Raw genomic sequence first — 27,480 nt, 5'->3', positions numbered from 1 at the left:
GCTTTGAGTAGAAAAAGAGAAAAAAGCGAAAAATAATCACTGTATCTTTCACATCACACCACGGTAGCGCTCTCTCTCCTCTCTCTAGTCTCTATTTATACGGAAAGAGGTTCGGTTATTGAGGGATATAAATTGTGAGGTTTGAAAGATTTTTTTGCCATTTGTAGGTTGGAAGGCAGAGAACAGAAGAGTGAAGCGAGTTCGAGGGGTTTTCGCCTTGTTATGGGCTTTGAGCGATGTCGAGCGAAAGGGTTTCAGTTGAGCTCTGTAAGGGCATTAATGGCCTCGACAAGGTCGTTCTGAGAGAGGTTCGCGGCAGCTCTGCCGAGGTCAGGAATTTCGTTCCATTTCTTTTAGTCTCTCTCGTTTGTTTCTTGAATTGGGCGGATAATCTTGATTGAATGAACTTGTTTTCCAATGCACTTTTTGATGCCTTGGATGGATTGTGGTGGATCTTTGGTTCTTGATGTTTTTAGTCTTGTTCATTTCGCGGATCTATTGCTTCATGTGATATTCTGTTGGTTTCTTGTGTTTTCTTTCTCGGTTCTTGAAGTATCTGGTTGGGATGATGTTCTATTAATTTGTCCCTGATGATTGATTGTATTTGTTGTATGGTGAATTCGGTACTAGATTTTGAATCTTGCTTATGTATAGTGTTGTTTTTGTTGATTATAATCAATGTTCGAGCCCTCTGTTGTCAGTTGCGGTGTTGCATGCATGCAATTGTGTTGGATCTCTTGAAGGAAATGGTTTAGGAGAGTACGTGGTTTGACATAATGTGATCAGACCTGAAAATATGGAATAGATTTGGAAAAAGTGTATAAAATTCCCAGAACAAGTCGGAATAGAAGTTCAGAGAGAAGAGAAGAAGAATAAGGAGAAGAACGAAAGCTGGAACCCTGTGGAGATCGAACTAATAAATAATAGAGAGAACATTACAGAAAAGACTAAAATACCCCTACAATAAACACTACAATTTAACACATAAGATAGATCTGTTTTGTTAGCTTTCGGGGAAGGATGATTTTTGGTTCCAGTAGGTACATTTGTGTCCATAGACACCGACTGTTGTTGCAATTTTGATGGACGCCCTCTTGAATGTTTTTACCATTCCTGTTGACACCACTTGTTATCCAAGAAATTGCATGATCGAATGACATGCATTTGGCTTTGTCCTTTATCAGCACCATCAATTATAGAACTTCCTTCATTTCTTTCTTCTTTTTAGTTTGTGAAACTGTGTTTTTACTGAGGAGCTTATTCCTTGTTTATTTGTTATCATCATCTGCAAAGTTTCTAACTCCTCCGGCCTCTGATGTTGGTTGTTGTTATAAGGGGGTTTGCAAGTTTTGGGAGTTCTATGTGTTTTTCTCCCGTATGTGTTACAGTTGTTTTCTTGTTTTGAATTTGAAGACTGGGTTCATTGATATTGAGTTGGGATAAATTCATGGATGATTTGCAGAGAACTTTTTGATGACAACATCATGCCCACTTGATCCGCAATAAGATTGCCTTGTTTTTTGATTGTTGCTATTTACAATCTAAAAGTTAATGGCACCAACTAATAAAGCTAATGAGAAGTTTTATTAGTTTGAAAATTATGTTATGATGTCTAAATTATCCTTGCCTTATTGGGCATTTCTGTAACCTTTTGTAACTAAATTTTGGTTAAAATAGCAGCAGATGGAATGCTGGTAAACAGTGTAACATAAGCTTTGGACAACAATATGCAATTCGTTTTCCTATAAAAAAAAACAATATGCAATTCTTCAGGATGTTGTGGCTCATATAGGACAACTTTTACTAATGAAGCTTTCTAACCAATGGATGGTGAGAGTGCATTAACATGTGACTTCAACAGTCTGGAGGTTTTGCAGAATGAAACGGTAAGTGATCACGCTGTTCATCGTTTGGAGTACAATTGGTTTTGGGATCATGTGCCATAAAACTCTTGGTAGGTGGAGTCAGATAGGTTTTAGTTGAGCCATTATTAAACTCAATTGTGGAGTCAGATAGGTTTTAGTTTGGCATCTGAGTAGGGCTTCATGTCTTACGTGAAGAGCAAGCAGGAGTGCTCTGATCTTATTGGTAGAAAAGAACGAATAAGTTTGTCTGTTGACATTGCAATACTTCCTGTTCTTTTTTGCTTTAGTATTATTTTTCCTTCTACTATAAGAGGTAATTATTGTTAGCCAGTACTTTTAAGTCATGTATTTATCAGTGTTTTGGGTTCTCTTGAGCGGATGAAGTTCTATATCAGACATGTGTTGTATTCTAACACTCCATGGATTATTGTTTGACACTTCAACATAACATTTTTTTTTATTTACTTGCTTATTTGACATAAATAAATAACCAGTGTCTCAGTCTACACAGTCAATGTCATTTTTTCTAGAAACCATTTTTAAGTAAAAATGATAAAGTTCTAACATTTTTATAGCTATATAATGTTAGAATACCAAAAAATAGACTAAATTAATATACTTCTCAATTATTTATCCATGGGTCCTTGTATTTTCTTCTTGCCAAGTTTGACTGGGACATGATGTTAGATTATGATTTCCATGTCCTTGTCCATGCGACACTGGTATTAATTGGCAATCTGGGATATCTATTCTGAAAATGAAGAAACCCTGGGACACCTAATCTCATAAATAATGTGGAAATATTTCTCTGTTTCTTCAAAGTGCATTTTTGTGATTTTTGTTGCATTGTTCTGTTCACTCAACAGGATATTACTTGCTTCCTTGCTTTTGAAGATGAACTTGAAAAAACCAGTGTTAAGCTTCCTGAAGACTAGCCCATGTTTGAAGGGTGGTTTTGTCTTTCCTTTTTGTCTGTTTGAGCCATTGAAAGCATTGAAAGCCTTGTTGTATGAAGGGATCAGTTTTCCTTTTGTTTGTTTTGTGTCTCTGTGAGCTTTGCTGTATGGGGGGGGGGGTTCTTAGTTCTTCTTTGGTTAGTCTTGTGTCTTTGTAAGCTTTGTTGGGGTTGGTAGAGGGTTCGGGTGTTATCTTAACACCCCTGTAGTGTTGTAATCTGCTTTTATTTTTCAATAATTTTCTTCTTTTATTTTAAAAAAAAGTGATTTTTGTTGCATTGCCTCCATTTATTACATGTTATTTTTTCTATACATTTTTAATAGAAGTTTAACAACTGTTTATTCTGCATTTAGACTTATTTTCTTATTTCGGAAATTAAATGATCATAGTATCATACCCTTGTGTTTTTTATCTGCATTGCATCTCTTTGTCTTGAAAGTTGATAACAATTATACCCTTCTGTTTCTACTTGTCTTTGTAAGTATTTGATGCATTTCCTTTTTATTTGATTTTAGAGGCTAGGTTGTTTGGATTATGAGATTTGGCTACATAATTGAGTAATATTTGAGTTCTTAGGTTGTTTTGGGTAGGCTTACACTGCCTTGTTCGCAAGATCTTATACTGCTTTTTCTATTCGTTTCTTACCATAAAAAGAGCAATCATACTCTTCTGCTTGTTGCAGGTATACTTGTATGGAGGTCAAGTGACATCTTGGAAGAATGATCATGGGGAAGAGTTGCTTTTTGTCAGTAATAAGGTATTAATAGGTATTTTTTTTTGTTGATATGTATTGCTTCTTTATGGCTTATCATATTAATATCAAGCTTATATAATGTCAAGAACATGAATTACCTTGGTATGTAATGTGATTGAAGTAATTTGTCTTCTAAACCTAACATATTGACATTTGCATAATGTTTATATTGTCTTAAGTTTTCCTGGAGTGCTTTTTAACCTTGGTAAGAAATTTCTTTTTTCCTCCCTTTCTGTGTGAAACATAAGAGACAAGTGATTCTCTACGATCCTTGTAAATTCAAAATGCCTATAATGGTGTTTGTACTTGTTGAGGGAGTAGTATTATTTCTTATTTACGTAGAATCTTGATAAATAATGTATTCATTTTTATTGCAAAATGTAATCTCCTCACTACCTCAGAAAAGGGCAGCAGGCCAAACAAGTACTGCTACAATCCCAACACAAAGCAGTACAGAAATGAAAACTCATTAGCTTCACATCATTTCACCTACACATCATTCACCCTATGAATACTCGTTAGCTTTAAACCTTGAATCTATTGAGGAGTTTCCTTGTTCTATAGGGCCAAAAAAATCTAGGTAAACAGGTGCCGTTATGATCTTTAATTAGTGTTATTTTTTATTACTTTGTCTTATCCAAAAAATGTTTTTTCTTTCATTAGTTAAACAATAACTTTATTAATATTGAGAACAAATCATAATAAATATTTACAGGCTGACAAGCAGTCCCTTAATTGGATGGATACTGCCACCTAATCCCAAATAAACTTGAAATCAAAATCCAATTCTTCCCAAAATAGCTGCCCTCTATTTTTTTTTTTGAAATCTAAAGTAAAAATTCATTAAAAGGAAAAAAGAAAGTACATAAGAAAGGTGATAAAACTACACCCAAGATAAGAAAGAAAACCCCCGAAACAACTCAACTACAGCCTTAATACAACATCCTGATAACAAAAAAAAAAAAAAAAAGAATCATCTCAACTCACAATCTCCTAACCCCCCCTCCCCCCCTACAAAAGAGATAAAAAAATCACCCTCATTTTCAGCCCAGCTTTAAAGCTTACTCCATGTTCTCCACCTTGTCATCACAGCAACTTTCTACGTTGACTGAAGCATTTTCCTTCTACTATTCTCCCAATCCAAGAAAGTTCCAGAGAACCCCTTGCCACCTTAAAGGGGAAAGGCCCGACAACTTACTAAGTTGAACATCCTTATCAACTATTAAATCCAAATCTACTTTTTTCCTCTTTGAAATCGTACCAACTGAGTCTGCACCAAAAGTCTGTGAATTCTCCTTTCAACTTCTAGTCCACCAAAAGGAACAGTAGGATTTTGATCACAAAGCCTCCACCCCTGGAGCAGCCACCTCAGCCACATGAAATTATCTCCCTACAGACATCCGCCCCACTAAATTCATTTCCAGTGTTACTCTGAGTAGAAAGATCCGCGATTGAGCATGAAACTAAACTAGAGAAACGTGGTTCTTGTACCTTGTCAAGACTAAATGACCCCTATGTCTCCTCTATTAAGTCAATTTGACCAACAACTGGGTGTGCCACCACTAATCCCTCAATTGACTCCCTCACTGGAACATCTGTAGATCTACTGTCTGAATATTGAAAGTATTGGGAAGGTCCTGGGAGCCCCGCTACTTGATCTGTAACCACAAACGAGTTGACCAATTCCTGCGGCTCTTAACTTCTCATTGGAACTTGAGTCGACCTTTCCTCCTTGATTGACCACATCACCCTTGTTCTTCATTCCCCTTTCTAACCACTATAATCTTTCTTCTATTGTTGAACCTTGTAATAACCCAAACCTAATCAACCTTCGAGCTATTCTCCTTGGCCGTTCTACTTTGATCAGTTGCAGCTCCTACCCTTTTCACTTTATGCCTTCAATACTTTTCCCCTTCCCTTTAAAATCTCAACCCTCTTCCTCCAGTTACCCCTTCCTATCTCTTTTAAACCTTTTTAACTGAAGTGGTCCCCACTCAAACCTCTCTCCTCCTCATTACCTAAAAAATTCTGTTCCACTTTTCTCGCAAAGCCCTATTATTTGACTTTTTGGCTTCTCTACTCTCCAGGTCACCCGACCCCATGTGTCTTTCTCTTGACTCTTCTATCCCAATTCCCTTCCAGATTTACCTCTTTTCCCTTCAAAAGTATTGCCTCCTCATCTTCTTTTTGCAGACAACATTTCATCTTCCCAACTTCCTCTGCTACAGCTTTCGTAGACTTTCCCACTGCTCTCAGGCTGCAGATTGTATGCCTTGCCTTGATTACTCGCATCATTCAATCTGACATTCAAAATCATCCCATCCTCCCCTTCCAAAATTACTGACATACCATTCCCCTGCAAACTGAAGCCTCAGACAACCTGGAATATGTTGCTGGTTTGTGTACCCAAGAGTATCTGCTATAGAGTTTGCTGATCTGTGTACCCAAGTGTATTCAATTTCTATTCCTTCCTTGAGAGCCCTTGTCTCTTTAAATATGATGCTGTGTAATGCTAGGATCCTATGCTGTTTTCTTTGGGTCATTCCACTATTACTTTCGACTCACCTTCCACTGAAAAAGATGTTACTAGCCTTTTCCTTATTGCAGTCTCTGTACTATTGGCTTCAGTTATGCCCTTATTAAATTTTCCATGTACAAAGGTTCTCTGAAGATGGATGGCTAGGATATTTCTGTTGTGTTCTCGAAAGACTCTTCTGACTCCAGAAGGTACTGTGTTACCCAAACTATATCTATCAAAGTTTAATTTGATGATGTTATTTGGTGCTGGGTGTACTTCAATGCCCAAGATCTTTTTGTTTAGCTGATGAACAAATCATCCATTGCCTGTTTCTATGTATGTCTTCTGTTGAGAAAGGGTTCAAAGAACTCCAATTGAGCAAGGTGATTCTGTAAGTGCAGAATTCTTTGTTGCAGTATTTGGAGTAAAGATGGCTAAAGATATGGGAATTGGAAGGTTGGTTCTTGAAGGTGATTTGAAGTTGGTTGTGGGGTGATTAAAAAAAGTTGAAGGTGTGATTTGGAAGCAAAGAAATGAATTCAGGTGCTTCAAATGGCTATCAAAAGATATGACGATTCCAATCAAGTGGATTAGGAGATCTGCTAATAGTTTTGCAGATGGCTTAGCTAAAGAAAGGGGTTCAAAAGACAACATAAGTACTGGGCTCAGTTGTAATATAGTTTGTAATACAGTTGAGTGGGTCTGTCTTGTATTGGGTTTGACAGTTTTTCTGACAACTTTTTGTTGTCAGAAGTTTTGATCCAATGCACAACCCTTACTGATATAGTTTCAATGATTTCTTATTGTTATTGCTGCCCTGGTGCATTTCCACATTATTTTTCCTCTCTTTCTATGCGAAGGGATGGTAGAGGTTTTGAATAAGCCCACCACATTAGAGGGAGGTGTCAAGCTGCCAGATGCAATGAGAGAAGAACCATGCCCAATCACAATGAGCAGGAATGGGAGACTAGAAGGTGATGAATAGATTCTCCATTAACTTTACAAAGATACACCGATGGTGGGATAAACACCAAGGTCTTTTGCAGAGTCTCAACAATGTTGATTTTAGAAATAAACATCCAAACAGAAAGCCCTAATTTTGAGTTGAATTGGGCTACTTCAAATATCTTTTACTTGCAAGGTCTTAGATCGAGGTGAAGGGGCAAGGGACTTAATGAACGAGGCACAGGATGAACCTTGAAGCTGAGATTGTCCAAATTCTACAATCCAGTGTAGAAGTATTGAGGAAAACCTTGTCAAAAGTACTAAATAATTGGAGAGCATCAGGACTTAAAAATCTTTGAAGTTGTAGAGATGATGGGCCGAATGGGCCATATTTTTCTTGTTTTTATTTAATCCTGTTTATGTTTTATGTTTGTGATTAGTGGGCCTTAGTAACGGACCTGTTTTCTTTCTTTTATTATTGTTTTTAGTGTTGGCCATCATACCAAGGGTATTCGTGTAATTGTACTCACTTTAGAATCTAAGAATAAAAGATAATTGTGGGGGGACTGGATAGAGGTTCGATTGACCCTTCTTTCCTTTCCTCCTTTCTCTTCCATCTTCTACATTTTCCCTCTTTCATCGTCTTCAATCTTCCTTTTCTTTTCTATTTTATTTCAAATTTTTATGGGTGGGATTTACAACTTGGTATCGGAGCAAGGTTCCTACATTCTTCCTTTTTTTCCCTTTTTTAATCCCATAGATAGGTTGTATGGAGAGTTGATTGGTTAACAATCATTCAGCCCAATTAGAGGAGGCTTTTGGAGAAGATTGCAGTGCTTGTTTGAGGCCTGAGGTTGGGGTTAGACAGTTGTATGCCCTTAGCTTCAATCAAAATTATGTACATTATGAATTTATTATAAATGAATAAAGTACACATTTGATTCATGTTCCTGTGGTGTGTTTCTGTGTAATACCCTTAAACTGGACACTTAATGAGACTTGTGTTAGTTTAGAATGTTCACAACCATTGGGTAAGTCTGGGGAGATTTATCCTGCCAAGGCTGACACTGATGTGCGGCCAATTGTTGGGGTGGCTTGTCTCAGCTTCCAGGGTGAGACCTGAAGCACATGCAGTGTAGGATTAATAGAACCTCTAAACCGGACCAGATTTCCAGTATTGCCCTGGACCTTGGAGATAGATGGGCAAAACTGGAAAGTTACACCTAACCCCTAGACTCGATTATGATACTGCACTAGGTGTTGGATTGGGCTGTCTTTGATATACCAATCAGTGAGATCCTTAGCAGGGGTCAAAACCTGGGTATGTTGAGACAGTTTGAGAATTCATCTGAGTGGGTGATCATAGTGACAGGATCAGCCCCTTTATTGGACAAAGGTAATGATCGGGGATGCACTCTCTCTAATGGAAACCAAGACTGCCGGCAGCCGATTTCAATTGTTGAGATTTTGTTTTGCAAAATATATTTATATATAAAGATATATATGTTATGGTTTCGAAATGATATGCAAAAGGTTTTAATTCCCGAGATCCATGTAAGCGGAGAGTGCAACACTGTTCTTTGCAGTCGAGGGAGAGGTCCTCCCTTGTCGGGCAGTGTTTGATCATTATGGGCTGAGAGGTTAAGTGTAAGACCATTGAGGATAATACTTGATGGGCTAATCTTGCATCTGCCCACAATCCCTGGGTGTTACAAGGTGGCTTGGCCCAGGGACAACTTAGGGTAAGTGTTGGGCCCATAGAGCCCACAAGATGGGTTTCAGGGGGTGCACTATCCATAACAGTGTATTTGGCTAGGCCTTGTAACAAAGGTTGGGCTGAACCCATGTGGCTGATGTGTAGATCAATGTTTGGGTCCCATGTCGTACAAGGAAGCCCAACTGGGCAGCAGCTTGGAAGGCTAAATAAGTACATAACCTTAAATGGGCCTTAAGCCCATTTCAAACTGGGCTGATTTGATCAGTCACTTAAAGAGGCGAATTCTGAGATGGATCAGCTGATAGGATTGGGCCTAGACCCTATCCACTTAGAGAGTCCAAGATCTAAATGAGATTTAGATCTGGAAGCCTCCTAATTAGATTAGGAGATGGCTGATATGATCTACAGATAAGATAAGGGTTATCCCTTATCACTTAAAGGGACTTCTAATCCAAATATGATTTGGATTAGCAATTCCTAATGGGATTAGGAGCTGATCCCTTTAAGATTGTGAAAGAAAGAAAGGGGCGATACACAGTTAGCGATTGATGTTCAATTCTCTTCAGAGCTGAAAATCACAAGAAGAGAGATTTCTGCACCTTGCGAATTCTCTCTTGCCGCCTCCTTCCTGCCGCTGCCATCACCTTCAGTTCGATCTCCAGTTCTTGGGAGAAATCAAGATCTGATCTTGATTCCAATCTTTTGGGAAAAGATTGGTTGGAGCTGTACTCACAAGCCATCCAGTTGATTCTTGCGAAGGGTCAAGTTCTTTTGGAAGAACATTGCTGATTCTGTTCCATCCTGCACTGCGCCATCTTCAGTGGGAGCATATTTTGGATCCTTCCTTGGGTGTGAACACCTCCATTGGGAGATACTGTTTCTCCGTATCAGGTACATCCTCCCTCCTACTCCTTTTGGTTCAGATCTGGTTTGGTTCTTGATTCAAGATTGATCATTGAAAAATATGTTTTTCAAATATAGGGAATTCAATTCCCTGTAAAGATGGGAGAAAGTTTTGAAATTCGCCCCGTCCCTTCCGCAAAACTTGGGCGTCCATGTGATGGATATCCCATCCCTTCAGTTGGTTCTTGGAGAGTTTCCCGAAAACCCTAGCTAATTGGAGAGCTTTTGGATCAAGGGGTATAGGAGTTTGGAATGGTGCTTAGGGATAGAATAGAAGATTTTTGATTACTTTTGAAATCAATCCAATTTGCAAAGATTTTTGGGTTGTTGGGTTCGATGACATCTTATTTTTGGCTGTTTTGGAGGGTAGTTTTGGCCCTAGGGGAGTGGGTCTTGACTAGTAACATCCTAGTTTTATTTTTGTTTGTTTTCGTTCGGCAAATGGAGCAAATTGGAAGTGAGATGAAAACAAAACAACCATAAACTTCGGGTTTGGCCTAGGAGGGTCTGTAGAGACTTTGTTGGGGGTAGTAACCCAAGTGAAGTTAGATGGGACTAATTATTTGGCATTGTCTCTGTTAATTAAGATTCATGTCTACAGTAGAGGGAAATGGGGGTACATCACTAGGAGTAAGAAGCATCCTAAGGAGGATGATCCTGCCTATGAAAGGTGGATGTAGGAAAAATATATAGTTGTAGGTTGGTTAGTAAATTCCATGTAGCCTTATATCAACCATAATTATCTATGGATGGATATTGTAAAGCTAGTGTGGGATAGTGTTACAAAGATTTTATTCCTAGAAGTTGAATGTTGTTAGGGCTTATAAGCTAAAGAATGATAGAGGGAGAAGCCTTTACTTGTTTACTTCTCTATGTTGAAATCTCTTTGGTAGGATATTAACTTGTTGGGGACTGTTTATGGGGGTGTACTAAGGATGTTGAGACTTGTCGGAAGTTGGTGAAGAGGAATCGAGTTTTTGAGTTTCTTATTGGACTCAACTCCTGAGTATGATATTGTTAGATAGGACATTCTAGCAAAGGATGAAGTGACTTTATCCCAAGTTTATGCCATGGTTAGTAGTGAGGAGAGTAGCAGATAGGTGCAAGTTGCAGAAGTCCCAGTTGATCACTTTGCCAATGTTGGAAAGAAGCCAAGGCTACCATTGAGAAGAAAGGTTTAGTGTGTGAGTATTACAAAAAACCTAAAGCACATAAAAGCTACCTGTTAGAAGCTACATCCAGAGCATATTCCTCCTAAATTTAAGAACAATAATAATGGTAAGAAGAATGAGAGCGGGGAAGGTGGCAACGCAATGTAGCCACCTCTTCTTAGGTTGAAAAAGGTTCCAGTGATGAAAAATTAGTGGGCAAACAACTTGTAGTCACTAGAGCAGAGTATGAGAAGTATGGTCAACTCATCAGCCACTTAGAATCTACCATTGCAGCTACTACCTCCTCAGGAAATGGTTCTTCTTCTATGTATGCTCATTCAAGTATTTGTGACACTACGAATCATGCTTCTATCTCAAGTAATTGTAGGATCCCTTGGATAATTGACTCTAGTGCCTTTGACCATATTACTATTGTGTCTCATTTATTTTCTACTTGCTAGCTTTTATCTGGCTGACACAAGATCTCCCTTGCTGATGGCTCTCCTACTCTTATATTTGGCAAGGGAAACATCAGAGCTTCAAATACCCGCAGCTTATCTCCAATTCTTCATGTTTCTAAGCTTAATACCAACTTGCTTTCAGTTAGTAATTTGACAAAATACTCCAGTGTAACCTTTTTCCCTTCTTATTGTGGTTTTCAGGATAGGAAATCTCGGAAGGTGATTTGGGAGTAACCATGAGGCAAGTGGGATATACTTATTGGATATGCCTAAACAAAGTCAAATATCACATCAAAGAGCAACCTTTGGCTCTAACGTGTCAGAGTTAGTCAATCGTATTTTGTTATGTCTGATTAAGTCATCTTTTTCTTCCTTGAGTCTCTTGTTTCCAACTTTGTTTAAAGAAACTAAGTTGTTAAGTCTAATTTGTGAGTCATGTGAGTTGTCAAAGCATTTGAGAAATTCTTATCCTACAAGTAATAAATGATTTATAATTCCTTTTCATATTGTTCAATCTGATGTGTAGGGGCCATACCATTTACCTTGCATGTTTGGTTATAAATACTTTTTTCTGTTTATTGATGGATTTTCTCGTTATACCTGGTTTTATCTTATGCAATCTCATGTTGGATTGCCTATTCTTACCTACTTTGAAACCCACATCAAAATATTCTGACTAGACAACTCTAAGAAATATAAGGACCTTACTAAATATTTTGAGAGATTTGGGATTGTGCATTAGAGCTCTTGTGCTTGTTCTAGAGCAACAGGGAGTGGCAAAGAGAAAGAATTGACATGTTGAAGTAGCCAGGAGTATCCTTTTTGCCTTCTATGTTTCAGTGAGATTTTGGGGTGATGTAGTTATGATAATTGCCTATTTTATTAACCGCATGCCTCTTTGAGTCTTGGAGTTCAAATCTCCCTTAGTTCTGTTTCCTAAGAGATGATTTTCTTGTATTCATTTGTGTGTCTTTGGTTGCACTTGTTATGTCCATATTCTTAGCTCTTAGAGACATAAATTTGAACCCAAGACTCGAAAGGGCTATTGCTATTTTGATCCCACTAGTGGCACCCGTTTTGCTTCCATGGATGCCACTTTTGCTGAGTCACTTCCTTTTTATAGTCATTCTCTTGAGGGGGAAGGATTCTATTGAGTTGTTTGTTTCTTTGGCAAAGTCCTCGTCTCCTTGTTCTCAAATTCCTATTGCTCCTCCATCTGCTAGTTCTTCAGTTTTCACTATTGTTTAGATGTGGTACCAAAGATAGGCTACAACATGAACTTGTTGTTCCTCCATCTATAGTTGAGTTTCAAACACTCCCAGTCCTTGAAGAGAGGACAAGTCCTTTACCACTTGCTCCAACACCTTCCTTCCTACACTTGGACTTATAGTTGTGAGAAAAGGTAAGAGAAAATGTACAACACATTGTATCTCCAAACACCTTTCTTACAACTTCTTGTTACATTCATATTATTCTTTCCTAGCCTCAATTTCTTCTCACTCTATACCCAAGTCGGTTACAAAGGCCTTGTTTAAGCTAGAATGAAGGGAGGCTATGAGAATTGAAATAGAAGCACTTCGCAAGAATAGTACTTGAGACATTGCAGATTTGCCCTATCGAAAGGAACTAGTGGGATGTAAGTGGTGTTCACCATTAAGTATCATGTTGATGGTACCAAGGTTCAAAATATCAATACAGGCCGATACGGCCCTATCGGTGTATCGACTTGTATCTTTGCTCGCCTTTTATTTATTTTTTGATAATTGAAATAATTTTATTAATCAGCAATAAACAATAGTACAAAGTCCCCAAGGAAAGGCATGAGTTGCAACCTCTTCGGGCTAGTTAAGTACAACTTTCCAAATTAATAACAACTTACAAAGAAGCACAAAAAAGATCTTCCCTAGAAACGCCTTGTTTGGCTAAAGCATCAGACAAAGAATTAGCAGACCTACTAACCCATTTTACCTCAACTCTCGTATTGCTGGTTAACCACTTTACTTTTTTGATGAGATCTTTGTAGCCCCAAATGGTGGTATCCAAGTTTAGGAGCCACCTTGTTACCACTTGAGAGTCCCCTTCAACTAGGAGATGCTCCACCCCAAGCTGGTTGGCGATCTGAATTCCTTGTCCTACAGCAAGGATTTTTGCCCTTGTGGAATCCCCCACTCCCACCGGTCCTGAGAATAGGGAAATTATGTTGCTGTCCTTATTTCTCAGGATACCCCCTATACCTGAAGGCCCGAGGTTGCCTTGGCTGCTTCCATCAAAGTTCAGCTTGATGACACCTTCCAAAGGCAGAACCCATTCTGACAGAATTCTATCATTCTTTGTTGAAGTGTTAGCTATTACTAGCCAATTCCTCCACAAGTCATCAAAGGAGAAGTCATCAAAGATATCCACAGTTTTCAGCCAATGGATTGCTCTTTTTAGGATACAATCCTTCATTTCATCTAACCCTCTTTCCTTCTCTAAGAAAATTCTTGCATTCCTTTCCTCTCAAAGAGTCCACAAGGTGGCTGCCCTAACACATTTCCACATGACCTTACTTCTTCTAGTGTGCCAAACAAAGACAGATGGGTTGAATAACAAGCTTAAATCAGAAGGCATAGACCACCTACCTCCAAATAAACAAAGGCTCCACCTCCATATAACTGTAGCAAAGGAACAAGAGATCCGCAAATGGAAACAACCCTCATTCTCGGCCTTACACAAGGAACACCAATTTGGGAAAAGACAAAGAGAGGGTCTCTTTTTCTGTAAGTTTTCCAAAGTATTGATTTTCCCATAGAAGACTTCCCAGCAGAATACAACAATGTTTTGGGGAAAAAGTCGTGCCCAGACTTCTTTGACAGGGAATCCTTGGGAAATGGGGTTAGAACTAAGGGATTTTAGAAAAGAAGAGCAAGTAAAAGTACCTTTTGGAAGAGGAGTCCAAACCCTTTGATCAGAAGAAGTGGGGTCCAAGAAAACAAATTCTAGTAAATGAATTAGCTCAATAACACAACTCGACTCACCATCCCTTAACCCTCTACAAAACCCAAAGTCCCAGTTTAAAGATAAGGGGTTTAACGGGCTTGGGAGAAAAGTTGCAATTGGCTCATGTTTGTGAAGGGAAAGGGAATAGAGCGAGGGGAAACAATCTTTGAGGGGTTGAGTACCCACCCAAATATCCTCCTAGAACATAATAGCATTACCAAAACAAGCATCATACCTGATGAATCTGAGGAAGCGAGGGAGAATACCTTGTATAGCCTTCCAAGGTGTAGTAAGGGTAGCTTGGCGAGATATCCCGGAATCCCAACCATTTCCTACACAACCATGAATGCTTGCCACCACCTCATGCCATAATCTCTCTCTCTCGGGGCCATCTCCATAGCCACTTCCCTAGAAGGGCTACATTCTTCAGCACTATGTTCCCTATCCCTAAACCCCCTTCTTCCTTTGGTTTGTTAACTATCTCCCATCTGATCAAGTGTTCCTTTTTCACCTCTCCCGGTTCCCATAGAAAGTCCCTCATTCTCTTCTCCAGTTTCTTAGCCTCCCTTGGAGGAATCCTGAACACTGAAAGGAAGTAGGTTGGAAGGTTGGCAAGTGTAGCCTTAATTAAAGTCAGCCTATCCCCTATTGAAATGTAATTCTTTTTCCAAGCCGCCAAGCACATATCAAATTTCTCCACAATAGGGGCCCAAAAACTACTTTCTTTAGGGTTGCCTCCTAAGGGTAGCCCTAAGTATGTCAAAGGCCAAGAAGAAATATTGCAACCTAAGCATTCTACAATGGATTCAATCTCCCTATTCTCCAAGTTTACTCCGGCCACACAACTTTTATCAAAATTTACCTTCAAGTTGGAGACCCTCTCAAAAGTACTTATTAAAATCTTAAGGTTCTCCACTTTGCTCAATTCATTCCCTTCATAGAAAATAACAATATCATCAACAAACTGAAGGTGAGTTAATGGAATGCCTCTGCTCCCTATTCTCCATCCCTTTATTTGACCCTCCTCATTTGCTTTGGAGATCATCCTACTAAAGACAACAACAACAAGTGTAAAGAGGAAAGGGGAGAGTGGATCCCCTTGTCTTAAGCCTCTATTGGTTGGAAAAAAGTCCTTAACCACCCCATTCACCAACACTGAATAACGACAAGAGTTTAAGCATCATCTTATCCAATTTCACCATTTATCCCCAAATCCACGTCTTCTTGACATCTCCAACAGGAAACTTTAATCCACTAAGTCATAGGCTTTCTCCAAGTCTAGTTTGCAAACAAATCCTTTCCTGCCCGATCTCCTTATCTCTTCCACACTCTTGTTTGCAATAAGGAAGCTAAGGAGAGAGGGGAGAACTGCTTTGATCCTCCTGGAGAGCACTTTTGCCAGAATCTTATAGATGCTTGTCACCAGGCTAATTGGCCGAAAATCTTTGGGGTGTCTGGCATCATTCTTTTTGGGAATTAAGGCCATAAAGGTGGCATTGATTCTAGGACTCACAAAATTTTTATCCTCAAATTCTCTAAATACTCCAATTAAGTCTTCTTTGACTATGTCCAAACAGCCTTGATAAAATGCCATTGTAAATCCGTCAGGACCCGGTGCCTTAGCCCTATCCATAGAAAAAACTTGTTTAATTTCCTCTTCCTTAATCATTCTTTCCAGCCATCCCTTATTTGTTTGGTTCAAAGTTGGCCAATTCTCCTCCCCTACTATTAACTGATTCTCGAAGGGTCTTTGAAAGATGGATTTGAAGTGATCTACAATCCTACAGGCAATCTCCTCTTGAGAGGTTATCTCCACACCATCAACCTCAAGCTTTAGTATCAAATTTTTCCTCCTCCCATTAGCCAAAGCATGAAAGAATTTGGTATTCTCATCCCCTTCCTTGATCCACTTATGTCTGGATTTTTGTCTCCAAGAGATCTCCTCCCTCAACAAAGTCTCCTCTAACTCCTTTTTCAGTTTCCTCCTCATTTCTTTGTCTTGCTCATCTATCATCCCTTGGGATTCTTTTGCATCTAACTCCTCAATCTGAACCAATAATCTAGCTTTTACTTTCTCCACTCTTCCAAATTGATCCTTATTCCATTCTTTTATTTTGCCTCTCAACATTTTTAATTTTTTTTGTGGAATCTAACTCCATCCCATTTCACTTCTCTCATCTCTTCACTCCACCATTCCTTAACCTTAAGGCAAGAAGTCCGGGTGTGTTAGCCACATATTTTCAAACCTGAATGGTCTATGTTCATTACCAAGAGGTTCTTGTCCTACTTCTATAGGGTAGTGATTAGAGGTTATCCTAGGTAGGGCCTTAGCCACGAAACCTCTCCAGTGGCTCTCCCAACCATCATTAAATATGAATCTATCAAGCTTTCAGCAGGTTGGGTTTTCTTGGAAGTTGGACCAAGTGTGGGTAGCTTGTAGTAAAGGAAGCTTCCGTAACTCACAGGAATTGATGAAGTCATTGAACTTCCTCATACTAGTTGTAATGGCTTGCCTAGGATTATTTGATCATTTGTGAATCTTATTGCATTAAAAGCCCCCTAGATACCAAGGACCTTCCTACAAACCTTGAATTCCATGAAGCTCTTCCCATAACTCATTCCTCTCTCTGTGATTATTTGGACCATACTCATTTGTTAGCACCCAAATAAATCCATCTTCCACCATTCTGAATTTAGGGATACAGTGAAGTTTCCTATTAGCTCCTCTACTAGTTCTACGAAGTCCTCCCTCCACAAAGTTACTATTCCCCCCGAGGCTCCCCATGACGGAGCTGAGCACCATCTTACCCCTCTCGCCTTTTTTTTGTAGTTTTTCTTTGAAACTGGTTCAAAGGGGGTTGGTTTAAGGCCCGTCTACCCCTTGAACTAGGCCCAGTCCTTGAAACACCCCCTGTAAAGGTGTATCGGGAAGCCATTGATACGGTACGTGTTGGTCGTTTTGACCCGATTCGTATTAAAATTTTGAACCTTGGATGTATTGGGAGGTATAGGGCTTAGCTAGTTTCCAAGTGTTTATACATGTGCATGGAATTATGTTTTCAAAATGACCTTAGTGAGAGTTCTGTTGTCCTTGGTAGTGAGTTGTGACTTATGAGTTATGATTAGCTGTTATGTCAGTTTGATGTTAAGAATGCCTTCTTAAATGGGGTCGTAATTGAAGAGGTTTATATGTCACTCCCTCTAGGCATGTATGGTAATGAAATGTAGGGCAATGTGTGCAAATTGAAAAAATCCCTTTATGGCTTCAAGCAATCCCTTTGAACTTTGTTTGATAGATTTTGGGTTGCACTTATTGAGTTTGGCTACACTTAGACACATTCTTTCCATGCCCTGTTTGTTAAGAGGAGAGGTACTCTAGTTACCTTATTGTTTATGTTGATGATATCATCGTTACAGTGAGTGATACAAAGGAAATTCAGGCGCTCAAGAACTTCCTTAATTTAGAATTTAAAAGTAAGGATTTAGGGGAGTTGAGATATTTATTAGGAATTGAAGTCATCCATAAGCTATCACCTGTATCTTTGTATGACGCAGCCATAGTTTTCAAGGCACCAAAACAAGGCTAAGTGATAGGGGAGCGCCTTGTCAGCTAGTCGCCTAAGCAATGGATATTTTTTTTTTTAAGTAAAAAGACATTCTTGGGTAGTTCCGTAGAAACATATTTCTTTAATAATCATCCATAATTTTTATAAGAAAAGTATAAACTTCATGTTAAAATATAGTAAAGCAACATATTCCAACATATTCATGAGAAAAAAAGAAAAAAGAAAAGAAAATTAAAAAATATATAGGGACTGGACCCCTATTTTTATTATAGGAAAAGAAGAAAAGAAAAGGTGGAAGAAGAGGGAGAAGAAGAAAATGTGTTGATTAGACAACACTTTAAGTTCTTCCTTATTGGTTTAGGTTTTGAAGTCTTTGAGGTTTCAATGCAACATTTTGTGTTGATTAAACCCTAACAAATAAGAAAATAATAAAAAGAAATTAGTAAATAAACACAGAAAAAATACTTTAGTTTAGTAATGTCTATTTTATAATTATAACCTCAAAAAATAAGAATATAAAAGTATTTTATAACACACTGTTCAAAACTGCGTGGCAATTACACGAGGCAACCCTCCAAGGGTGCCTTGTGGCCTAGGCGTCGCCTTGACAACTATGGACACATATGGCTACTGTGGAACAAGTTTTTTGTTATTTGAAGGGAATTTTGGGAAAAGGTATTCTCTTCATTAGGCATGGACACATGAAGCTAGAGGTTTATATAGATGCCGATTGGGAAGGTAGTATTGATGATAGAAGATCTACATCTGGTGGTAGGAAATATTGTCTCTTGTTAAAGTAAGTAGTTTGTGGTAGTTAGATCTTTAGTTGGGGTAGAATATAGGGCTATGGCCCATGGAGTTTCAAAGTTGTTATGATAAGCCCTTAATGTTGTATTGTGATAACCAAGTTGCAATTAGCATATAGCTCACAATCTGACTCAGCATGATAAGACAACACACTGGAGTAGATAGGCATTTTATAAGAGAAAGAGTGGCATTCAGAGAAGTTTGTCTTGCTTTCATTGTCTCATAGTTATAGTACTATGTAAGCAAGTTGGGCAAGTGGGCTTGATTGAATCTATGCTTAGTTTGAGGGGGGTGTAGAGATGATGAGCCAAATGGGCCATAGTTCTTATTCTTATTTAATTTTGTTTATGTTTTTTGTTTGTTATTAGTGGGCCTTAGTTATGGGCCTGTTGGGACCCACAAAAGTCTCACACAAGTCCATAAGGGTTTGACCCCACCTATGGAAGAGGTTAGGTTGAATCCACTGCTCAGGGGCAGTGAACCCCTGACCCGATAAGCTTGGGCTCAGTTTGGGCCCAACATTTAAACATAAATGATCATTGGATTCAACTATCCAATGAAAACCCAAGGATAATGGACTTATGTTAGATAAAACCCATAAGGTAATCAACCCTATAATGGCCTCTTACACCTAGTAGGTGATTGACATCGGTGCTAGGAACATCACACCATTTTTTGAGAAAAATGGTGCTGGGCATGTGGAGTTGTGTGCTTATTTTTTTTTTTGGGAATTGGTGCTGCCACATAGTCGTTTTTTGAGAAAACAACACTGGTTTTGTTTGGTACCAGTGCTGGCATCAACGTTTTCAACATTGATCTATATTATCCAACGTCCAAGATGATGCCACATTGATGCCATGTCATTGCATCATTGGCAGCAACGCACTGTTTTCCTAGAAACATTGAATTTGGTGTTGCTTCAGACCACACTTTCCCAATTTCTATGGCGTGATCTGGAGCAACGTTTTTTCTGGAAAAACTATACCTAACAAGAGGGTGTTGTTTGAAGCACCGTTTTCTTTGATGTGGTGCCTATGTAGCACCATTTTCTTAGAAAACGATATTGATGAATGCTAGAATGTTTCAAGAGAAGGAAAGGAGCAGCCAGGAATTGAAGGACTGTGTGTTGAATAGAGCAATACTTTGGATGAATTGAATTTAAACTCCCTTGGATGTGAATAATCAACCTATTCATAGGTGTTCCACAAACCATGAGTGAGACCTAGTGGTATGTCATGGCTACCCTACCATCTTGATTTAGTAGTTTGAACCTTTTCATCTCTAGTTATCATACAGCCAAATCATTTTACCATACTATGTCCCAAGAGAGAAAAGGGTCATGGAGAATAAATCAAACCCTACTGGTTCAGTCATGTCTCATTGAACTCTTTCCCTTCACCATTCTGCCTTGGTCAAGGACTTCCCAAGTCTTACCAATTTCAGGTGCATAAGGCATTCTCTCTCTTCATGGATAGTGATAGATTCCTTGTGCATTCACATACCACCATGCATAAGACACTACAACTGACATGTGCATGTTTAAGTCCCTCGGTTAGGGCATAAGTATTTGCACCATCAAATCATAATGCCTCGTACACAAGATATCCATGATGCCTCTGGTTGCAGGATTATTTGTATGACTGGGATGTTAGAAACAAATATTGACTAATGATTCCATGCAAGTATTCTATTAGGAGTCATGTTCAGTGAACCTGCTCTCTAACAGGCACCCAATGTCTCCACACAAGTGATGAGATTCATCACCCCATAAGGCAAGCATAATTTGTGCCAATCTATCTGAACTATCAAAGCCCTCTTGACAGTTCTATGACTATGAACTGTTTTAGGATCTTTGTACGAAGAGAAAACATATCTGGAAGATTTTTGGATCTTAAGTTGGCTTGAAAGTAAGAAATCAAGAGACAGTAGATCTAAAGAATAGAAGTCCATGATTGATTCAGTGGGCCTTAAGAAAGTGGTCAACCAGACAGTGGTCATGGCAACGTGATCAATCCCATATGTGCAATCTTGGTTTACATCTCTTTGCCATGGCTTCTACCTGGTTAATCACTTTATTCTGCATTTGCATAGAGTAACTGCATATGACAGTGGCTGTATCTTGTATTTTTCCTCGTGCTGGTTTGATGATAATCCGATTACATACTTGTACCGATTTATTGTTGCCAAAATAGAGTTGTCATTTTAGGTTGTGGGTAGCGAGTACAACATTTTAACTTGCAGTATTTTCCATTTGTTGGATGCATCTCCAAATCCCTTCTAAATGTTTTTTTTTTTACTCCTAGGCCATTTTTAAGCCTCCAAAGGCGATAAGGGGTGGTATTCCAATATGCTTTCCTCAGGTATGCTTTCCCTGCATTTACTTCTTTTGTTGCTTTGTTTTGATTTTTTTGGTCTTGCTTCTGTGAAATTGCTCTGCAATGCAGTTTGCAAGTCATGGATCTCTTGAACAACATGGATTTGCAAGGAACAGGTTTTGGACTATTGACAACGATCCACCTCCTTTTCCAACAAATAGCTCTAACAAGGCTTTTGTTGATCTGATCCTTAGGCCATCTGAAGAAGATATGAAGATCTGGCCTCACAGGTATACATATACTTAACTAATAATATAGAAATCTTGTCAGATTTAGTTTTAGGCTTACATTTGTGGTTGTATTTTTCTGCTTACTGCTTTATGAATCCTCTTTCCTTATGGCTGAAGTATAAATGTGTTCTCTGGTCTTTTGCAGTTATGAGTTTCGTCTAAGGGTAACACTAGGATCTGGAGGGGATTTAATGTTGACATCCCGCATCAGAAATACCAATACTGATGGAAAATCATTTTCATTCACATTTGCTTATCATACCTATTTTTCTGTGTCTGATATCAGGTACAATCACAAACTTTGGCTTGTGTACACATTTTGAGTTGGCACTCGAATGACAATTCCAGAATTTCTCGATTGCAATATTCCTGTCCTTTGTAAATGTTTTATGCTACTTAAATTCCTAAGCAAAACTCATATATCATAGAATTCTCTACAATGTTGTACAAGTATGACTCTTTTGTAGGAGGCTGTGCAATATTACAAGGTTGGCAATTGATGTTGGGATTTTGGTGCAAACAATAAATTCATTGCTCCTGTTTTTTTGGTGGAGGTGGCCCCACTTGAAATATGTTTTAATGCTGCTGCTTGTGTACTATAATGCCAGATCACTATTTTGGAGCCTAGTTAGGTGTGAAATTCTCCTATCCCCTTGTGAAATCTGCCCTTTAATTGCCAGCTGCTGTTGGTCTGCCTAGTGCCTCTACTGGGCAACGGTGTGACCTTACCTTACCCATCAAACCAAGGAAGGTGTTTTTTTTTTATTTTTTTTATTTTTTTATCAGTAACAGCAAGGAAGGTGTTCTTCTAAAGGTGATTTAATTATAATGGGCATTGGATTACCCTTGTTTCTAAGTTAATGCAAGCAACAGAGGTGCTTCAGTGCTGGGTGGAAAGGGTATATATTTTTTCTTTGCTTCTGTTTTTGTTTTTTTTTGTGTGTGTGTTGGTAGGGTGCTTGCAGTCATGAGTCTAACATGGAAGGGTTCTAAGAAGCAGCAGTGCTGCTGAAAGTTAACCCTCGGCAGTGGTGGTTCTGGCTATTGCTCTTGAAGAGCAAGGGACTGCAAATCTGAGGGATGGTTATTTGATGGTCTGCAGTTCCCATTTCCAGAATTGATATTTGGTCTGATGGTCTGATGACACGGGCTCTTCTCACTATAACATGGCATCAGAGATGTTATAGATCTTGAATCCTCTCTTTCTGGGCCTTGTTGTATGGATGGTAATACTGTACTGTCAGTAGAAGGGGGAGACAAGAAAAAGTTGTCAGCAGGTGATTTGCCTATTGGATTCTTGGCATGGAGCGAGGTTAATAAAATTTGTTGCTAAGGCTCAGTTTGGAAGGAGTACAAATACAAATTTGTAGAGTGCAAAACCTTATATTTTGTATGTATTTGCACTGTACATATTTGTATTTGTACTCTTTCCAAACTGAGCCTAAATGCTGACTCTGCAGATCCTTGCATTCTTTGAATAATATTTCATATATAGTAATGAATTGTTTTAACTACTGTTCTGTGTAGTTTTGAGCTAAATGCTGACTGTGCAGATCCTTACATTCTTTCAGTAATATTTATGTATAGTAATGAATTGTTTTAACTGCTGTTCTCTGTGGTGTTTTGTCATTCTTTTGTATGTGTAGAGTGCATCAGATTTGCATATTTCCAAGTATTTGTATAGATTGTGTTAATGCTTACCAACTGTATATGAGGATAATTTACTAGGAGATATTGCTGTTCTCAGGCAATCTATATTACCATTATATATAACCTTCCAGTTTGCAGTAGTTAAGTATGCAACTATTAGGCAAACTAAGGTCAACTTTGCTTTCCTTTAGTTTATATAGCTTAAAAATGACGTTAACTCATTTTTATTACTGTCAACTTCCCGAGCTCCTATTGTAGTTAGATTAGAGATGCTATAACATTTACTGAACAAGGAGACACTTGATTGTTTTGTTACTGTCAACATCCCAAGCCATTAACTTAAATTGTTTTAGTTCAGTGAAGTGCGGGTAGAAGGATTGGAGACACTTGATTATCTGGACAATCTAAAGGAAAAGCAACGGTTTACTGAACAAGGTGATGCGATAACATTTGAATTTGAAGTAAGTATTTGTTTATGTAGTTGAATTAAGAACTCTTTTATTTATTTTTCACCATAGAACTTAAAGTTATGATTAATGTCTTGTTGGGAAAAGGTGGACAAAATTTATCTAAGCACACCAACAAAGATTGCAATTCTGGACCATGAAAAGAAGAGAACGTTTGTTCTGCGAAAAGATGGACTTCCAGATGCTGGTGAGTTCTATTATGTTCATCTGCTTCTATGAGTTACATGTTCCTTGAATTCAGAGCTTGAGGACCAGGCATCTTAAAAGGCAACCTATGCTAGTTTAGAAGGATGATCTTGCCATGGATTATTGCAATTATTATGCATGAATTTTTTGTGGGGTCTGTGGGGATTACCAGGCAATCTACATTAGAACATCCTGAATGTTAGCCTGGTTGGGTTATTGCAGAAATATGAAGCCCGGACAGGTCTGCCCTGGCTAATTCACAAAACCTGGACCAGGGCTGCCCCCCTGCAGGTAGATTCATCCATAGATGTATGTTATCAGTGTTCAGAATAGGAGAGCATTTAGTTTATTTGGTTAAAAACTGAACCACATAAACCAAAATTTTAAGAACCGAACTTGTAAAACAGAAAACAAACTGAAACTGAATTTTGGTTAAAACTAAATTTCATTAATATTATCTTAGATATTTTATATTAATAATTAAATTTAGTTAATTCGGGCTTTTTTGATTAATTGAATTTCCAAACCTGAAAACCAAAACAGAAGTTTTGTAAAACCAAAACAACAGATCCGAAAAAACCAAAAAACAAAAATAACTGATCCGAAAACACCAAAACTGAAAATTTCTGTTTGGTTTTTCGGTTTTAACCGAACAATGCACATCCCTAGTTCAGATGGCCCAATTACCTGGCATTGTTTATTTGAACTATTTTGGGTAACAATGTAACAAACATTTGCCAATGACAATTATATTTGTATTGTTCAATGCAAAAATGTAAAGAAAAAATATGATTTTTCTGTCTTTTCTTGCTGGTGTTTGGATTATATCCTGTTTATGATTAGATTGCCTTGGTCTGGCTACCTTTCTGTTTATCTCCCCTTCTTCAGTAGAGGCAAATGTTTTGTTCGGAAGTGTTCTATTTATGAACAGAACAGAAGTGTTCTGTTCCACCACACTACGTGTGAATGTTATCTTACCCAGATGGGTCAACTTTGATGCTGGTTTCCATTTAAAAACAGAAAATTTGGGACCAAGAAAAGGATGATTTTTTTGACATGGTATATTAGATTACGATCATTTTATCCACTGGTTTAAAACTTCAGTAAATTCACTTGGGACTTGGAATTTGGGTTCAACTATGATGCTGGAAAGATTTTCCGTCGGTTACGATCATTTTATCCAGTTTTTGAACATGGTATATTAGGTTACGATCATTTTATCCACTGGTTTAACCAATCAACCAGCATCATAAAAGTGGTAACTAATCAAATGGGTTTTCATCAAAAATCATGGGGGTTTTGATTGGCCAAATCCTTTCCTATATCACATCTTTCCTTTCCGGCATCATAGATTTTCCGTCGGTTTTCTTTTGCACAAAAAAAAAAAGTCATGTCAGCAAAACCAATATAATTTTGCTGATGTGGCAGTTTTTGTTTTCAGAAACAAAACCAATGATGTTTTCGAACACCGCCTTTAATTTCCTAGAGTGTTGGTACTGAATTCCCTTCTTCTGCAGTGGTGTGGAATCCCTGGGATAGGAAGGCAAAGGCCATGGCCGACTTTGGGGATGATGAATACAAGCATATGCTATGTGTGGAGGCTGCAGCTGTTGAGAAACCCATCACGCTGAAACCTGGGGAAGAGTGGAGAGGAAGGCAGGAACTTTCTGCTGTTCCTTCTAGTTATTGCAGTGGTCAATTGGATCCTCAGAGGGTACTTCTAGGCAGCTGAAGGATCAAACGACTCTGGTGCATATCTGTACAGGTACTAATCTGAGCCTACAAGGTCAATACCTCCAGTTTTTGAACCTATGAGCATTAATTGAGTTGAAATGTAGCATTAACTCGTATCACAGACACCAGAACTACATTATAAAAACAGCCAAATCTTCTTCTGATATTGCCATCCCTAAAACGTTTACTAAAATTTGTCTGGAATTTTGCAGGAACTTTTGCTTTCTGGGGTCGCTTCCTGATGAATTCTGAGTTTTTATCTTTTTTTTTTTTAATTTTTTTGCTGTCGGTGAAATCATTAACCAGAACTTTCTAGCTAATAATGATGCTTTCCATGAGTACTGTTTGGTCACATGTCAAAAGTGAATGTTATGCTTCTTTTGTACATCTTTTAGGATTGAGTACATAAATCTTGGGGACTGGGGAGGATTGTGGAGGCTTTTATCTTGGATCGGTCATCGATGTTTAGGGGCCGGGATTTCCTTACTCAAGACCTTCTAAGGCCTTTGGCCCAAACCTGGTCAATAGTTCAATCAGCTATGATATATGAACAGATTGATGGATGTGTTAACGTCTCCGTCGATATATTGTTTGTGTTCTACTTCAATGTTACCAGTGGTCCTAGACTCCTAGTCAATCATATACAACACTATCCCAAAAACTTGGTTGTAAGTTGATAAGCATCGCAATATGCATGAATGTTGTACAAAGATATGCACACTTGGGAATTCCCGCAAATTCTGCAAATACATTACTAAAAAACCAGGATTGTAAATGTGTTAGTTTTGCCCGACTACCCAAGCCGAACTGAATTCAATTGGTTCTGATTTCATGATTCTATTTTGATTAATAATTTGGTCCTTGTCCCAAACTGATTATTTTATTAAATGGATATAGCGTTTACCTAAATTGTAAATTTGATAGATAATGCATATGCATATGATAATATTAACATATGTTTTAACATATAAACAATGCAGTATTTTCCCATCATTTTTAAATTATTATTCAAATAATTATAATTTTCAGAATAATCAGGCCTATCCGGTGAGATTTGACAGGACCCGATTATTAGTTGGGATTATTATGGGTTTGCTTTTGCCCCGATGAATAATCAGTTCTGGTTCTACCTATAAGACCCAAAGACATCCCCAACTAAATGTACTTTTTTATATGGCATGCTAAATCTATGGTTGTGAAAATGCATATGTTAAATATGGTGGATGACCTTGATGATTTTATTTTATTGATCGAATACACCCAATCGTTGAATTGATCACTCCCTCTTGAAGATGGAAATATGGGATCCCAGAATCAATCGTAGGTTTTTGAATCATTGAACCTTGTGCTATCTGCTCTATTCCCCCTTTGTAAGCCTTTATAACGTATGCTGCTTCTTGCAAGCGCTATCATTGCCTTGTAACTTTAATGAAAGTCTTGAGTCCCATTGGCTCCCAAGTGCTTGATTTATCTCTCAATATTAAAGATTGTTTTTTGGTCTCCAAGTTTAAAAGCCCATTTTGACATGTTCATGTCAAACATGCATGGTTCGGGTGTAAGAACTTGTTGGATGTTTCTCGAATTTATCCGTCATTCTGCAAAATGTAATTTTCTCATCGACAAAAATCATTTTTTTTTTCTTTTCCATATCTATTTTCAAATCATGCATCTCAGAAAATTTTAAGGAATTGGTCAGCAAAAGAATTTTTAATTCCTCGGTTGTAGGGATGACTTTAGTCCTAGATAGCTACACAAATGTTCTGGGTGAGAGATTTCATTTCAAAAACTCATTCAAGAAGATCCAAAGGTTGGCCCTTGTGACTTGTGAGATACTAAAATCTTTCTGTCAATAGCCAAATGCGTTAGCCAACTATCCAAATATACTATAGAAGGGCATCATTTCCTATCATCATCATTTTTCTTATTTAATTATCATATAGTCTTGAAAAGGTTTTTTGATTAGCATTATTTTGAAATCGAGAAAGCTATTTCATCCCATTTCTGCAAAATAATGGATTGTTTCCTTAAACTTTGATTTGGATTACAAAGAGGAAAATCTATAAACACCCCATTTTGCACTTTTTAATCTTTTTCTTTTTCTCTACAACACAAATATACAAGAAATGCTTCAGCCAACCTCTCAGTCAACCTAAGGATATTTTGGAACTTTTGCTAAATTTGAATACCAAATTAACCCAATCAAATTAACTAATGC

At 38.1% G+C, this 27,480-nt stretch overlaps 1 protein-coding gene across 2 annotated transcripts; it reads left to right on the top strand.

The window, feature by feature from the left end:
• LOC104590463 (Galactose mutarotase-like superfamily protein) lies at positions 1-25,850 on the top strand. 2 transcript variants are annotated; one of them, XM_010249139.3, is made up of 10 exons: positions 1-63; positions 168-329; positions 3,505-3,579; positions 20,927-20,983; positions 21,068-21,228; positions 21,374-21,514; positions 23,237-23,339; positions 23,433-23,532; positions 25,049-25,296; positions 25,478-25,850. In XM_010249139.3, exons 2-9 carry the CDS (start codon positions 237-239, stop codon positions 25,261-25,263), a joined length of 945 nt encoding a protein of 314 aa, XP_010247441.1. In that variant the 5' UTR covers positions 1-63; positions 168-236; the 3' UTR covers positions 25,264-25,296; positions 25,478-25,850. The 2 variants fall into 2 exon arrangements, with proteins under 2 accessions (XP_010247441.1, XP_010247440.1); XM_010249138.3 differs by lacking the exon at positions 1-63 and having other exon boundaries at positions 87-329.
• Positions 25,851-27,480: the final 1,630 nt, after the last annotated feature.

The sequence above is a fragment of the Nelumbo nucifera genome, chromosome 8 (assembly GCF_055504915.1).
Source record: "Nelumbo nucifera cultivar China Antique chromosome 8, China Antique-T2T, whole genome shotgun sequence".
NCBI classification, from domain to species: Eukaryota; Viridiplantae; Streptophyta; class Magnoliopsida; order Proteales; family Nelumbonaceae; genus Nelumbo; species Nelumbo nucifera.
This window is presented reverse-complemented; position numbering and strand designations above follow the sequence as displayed.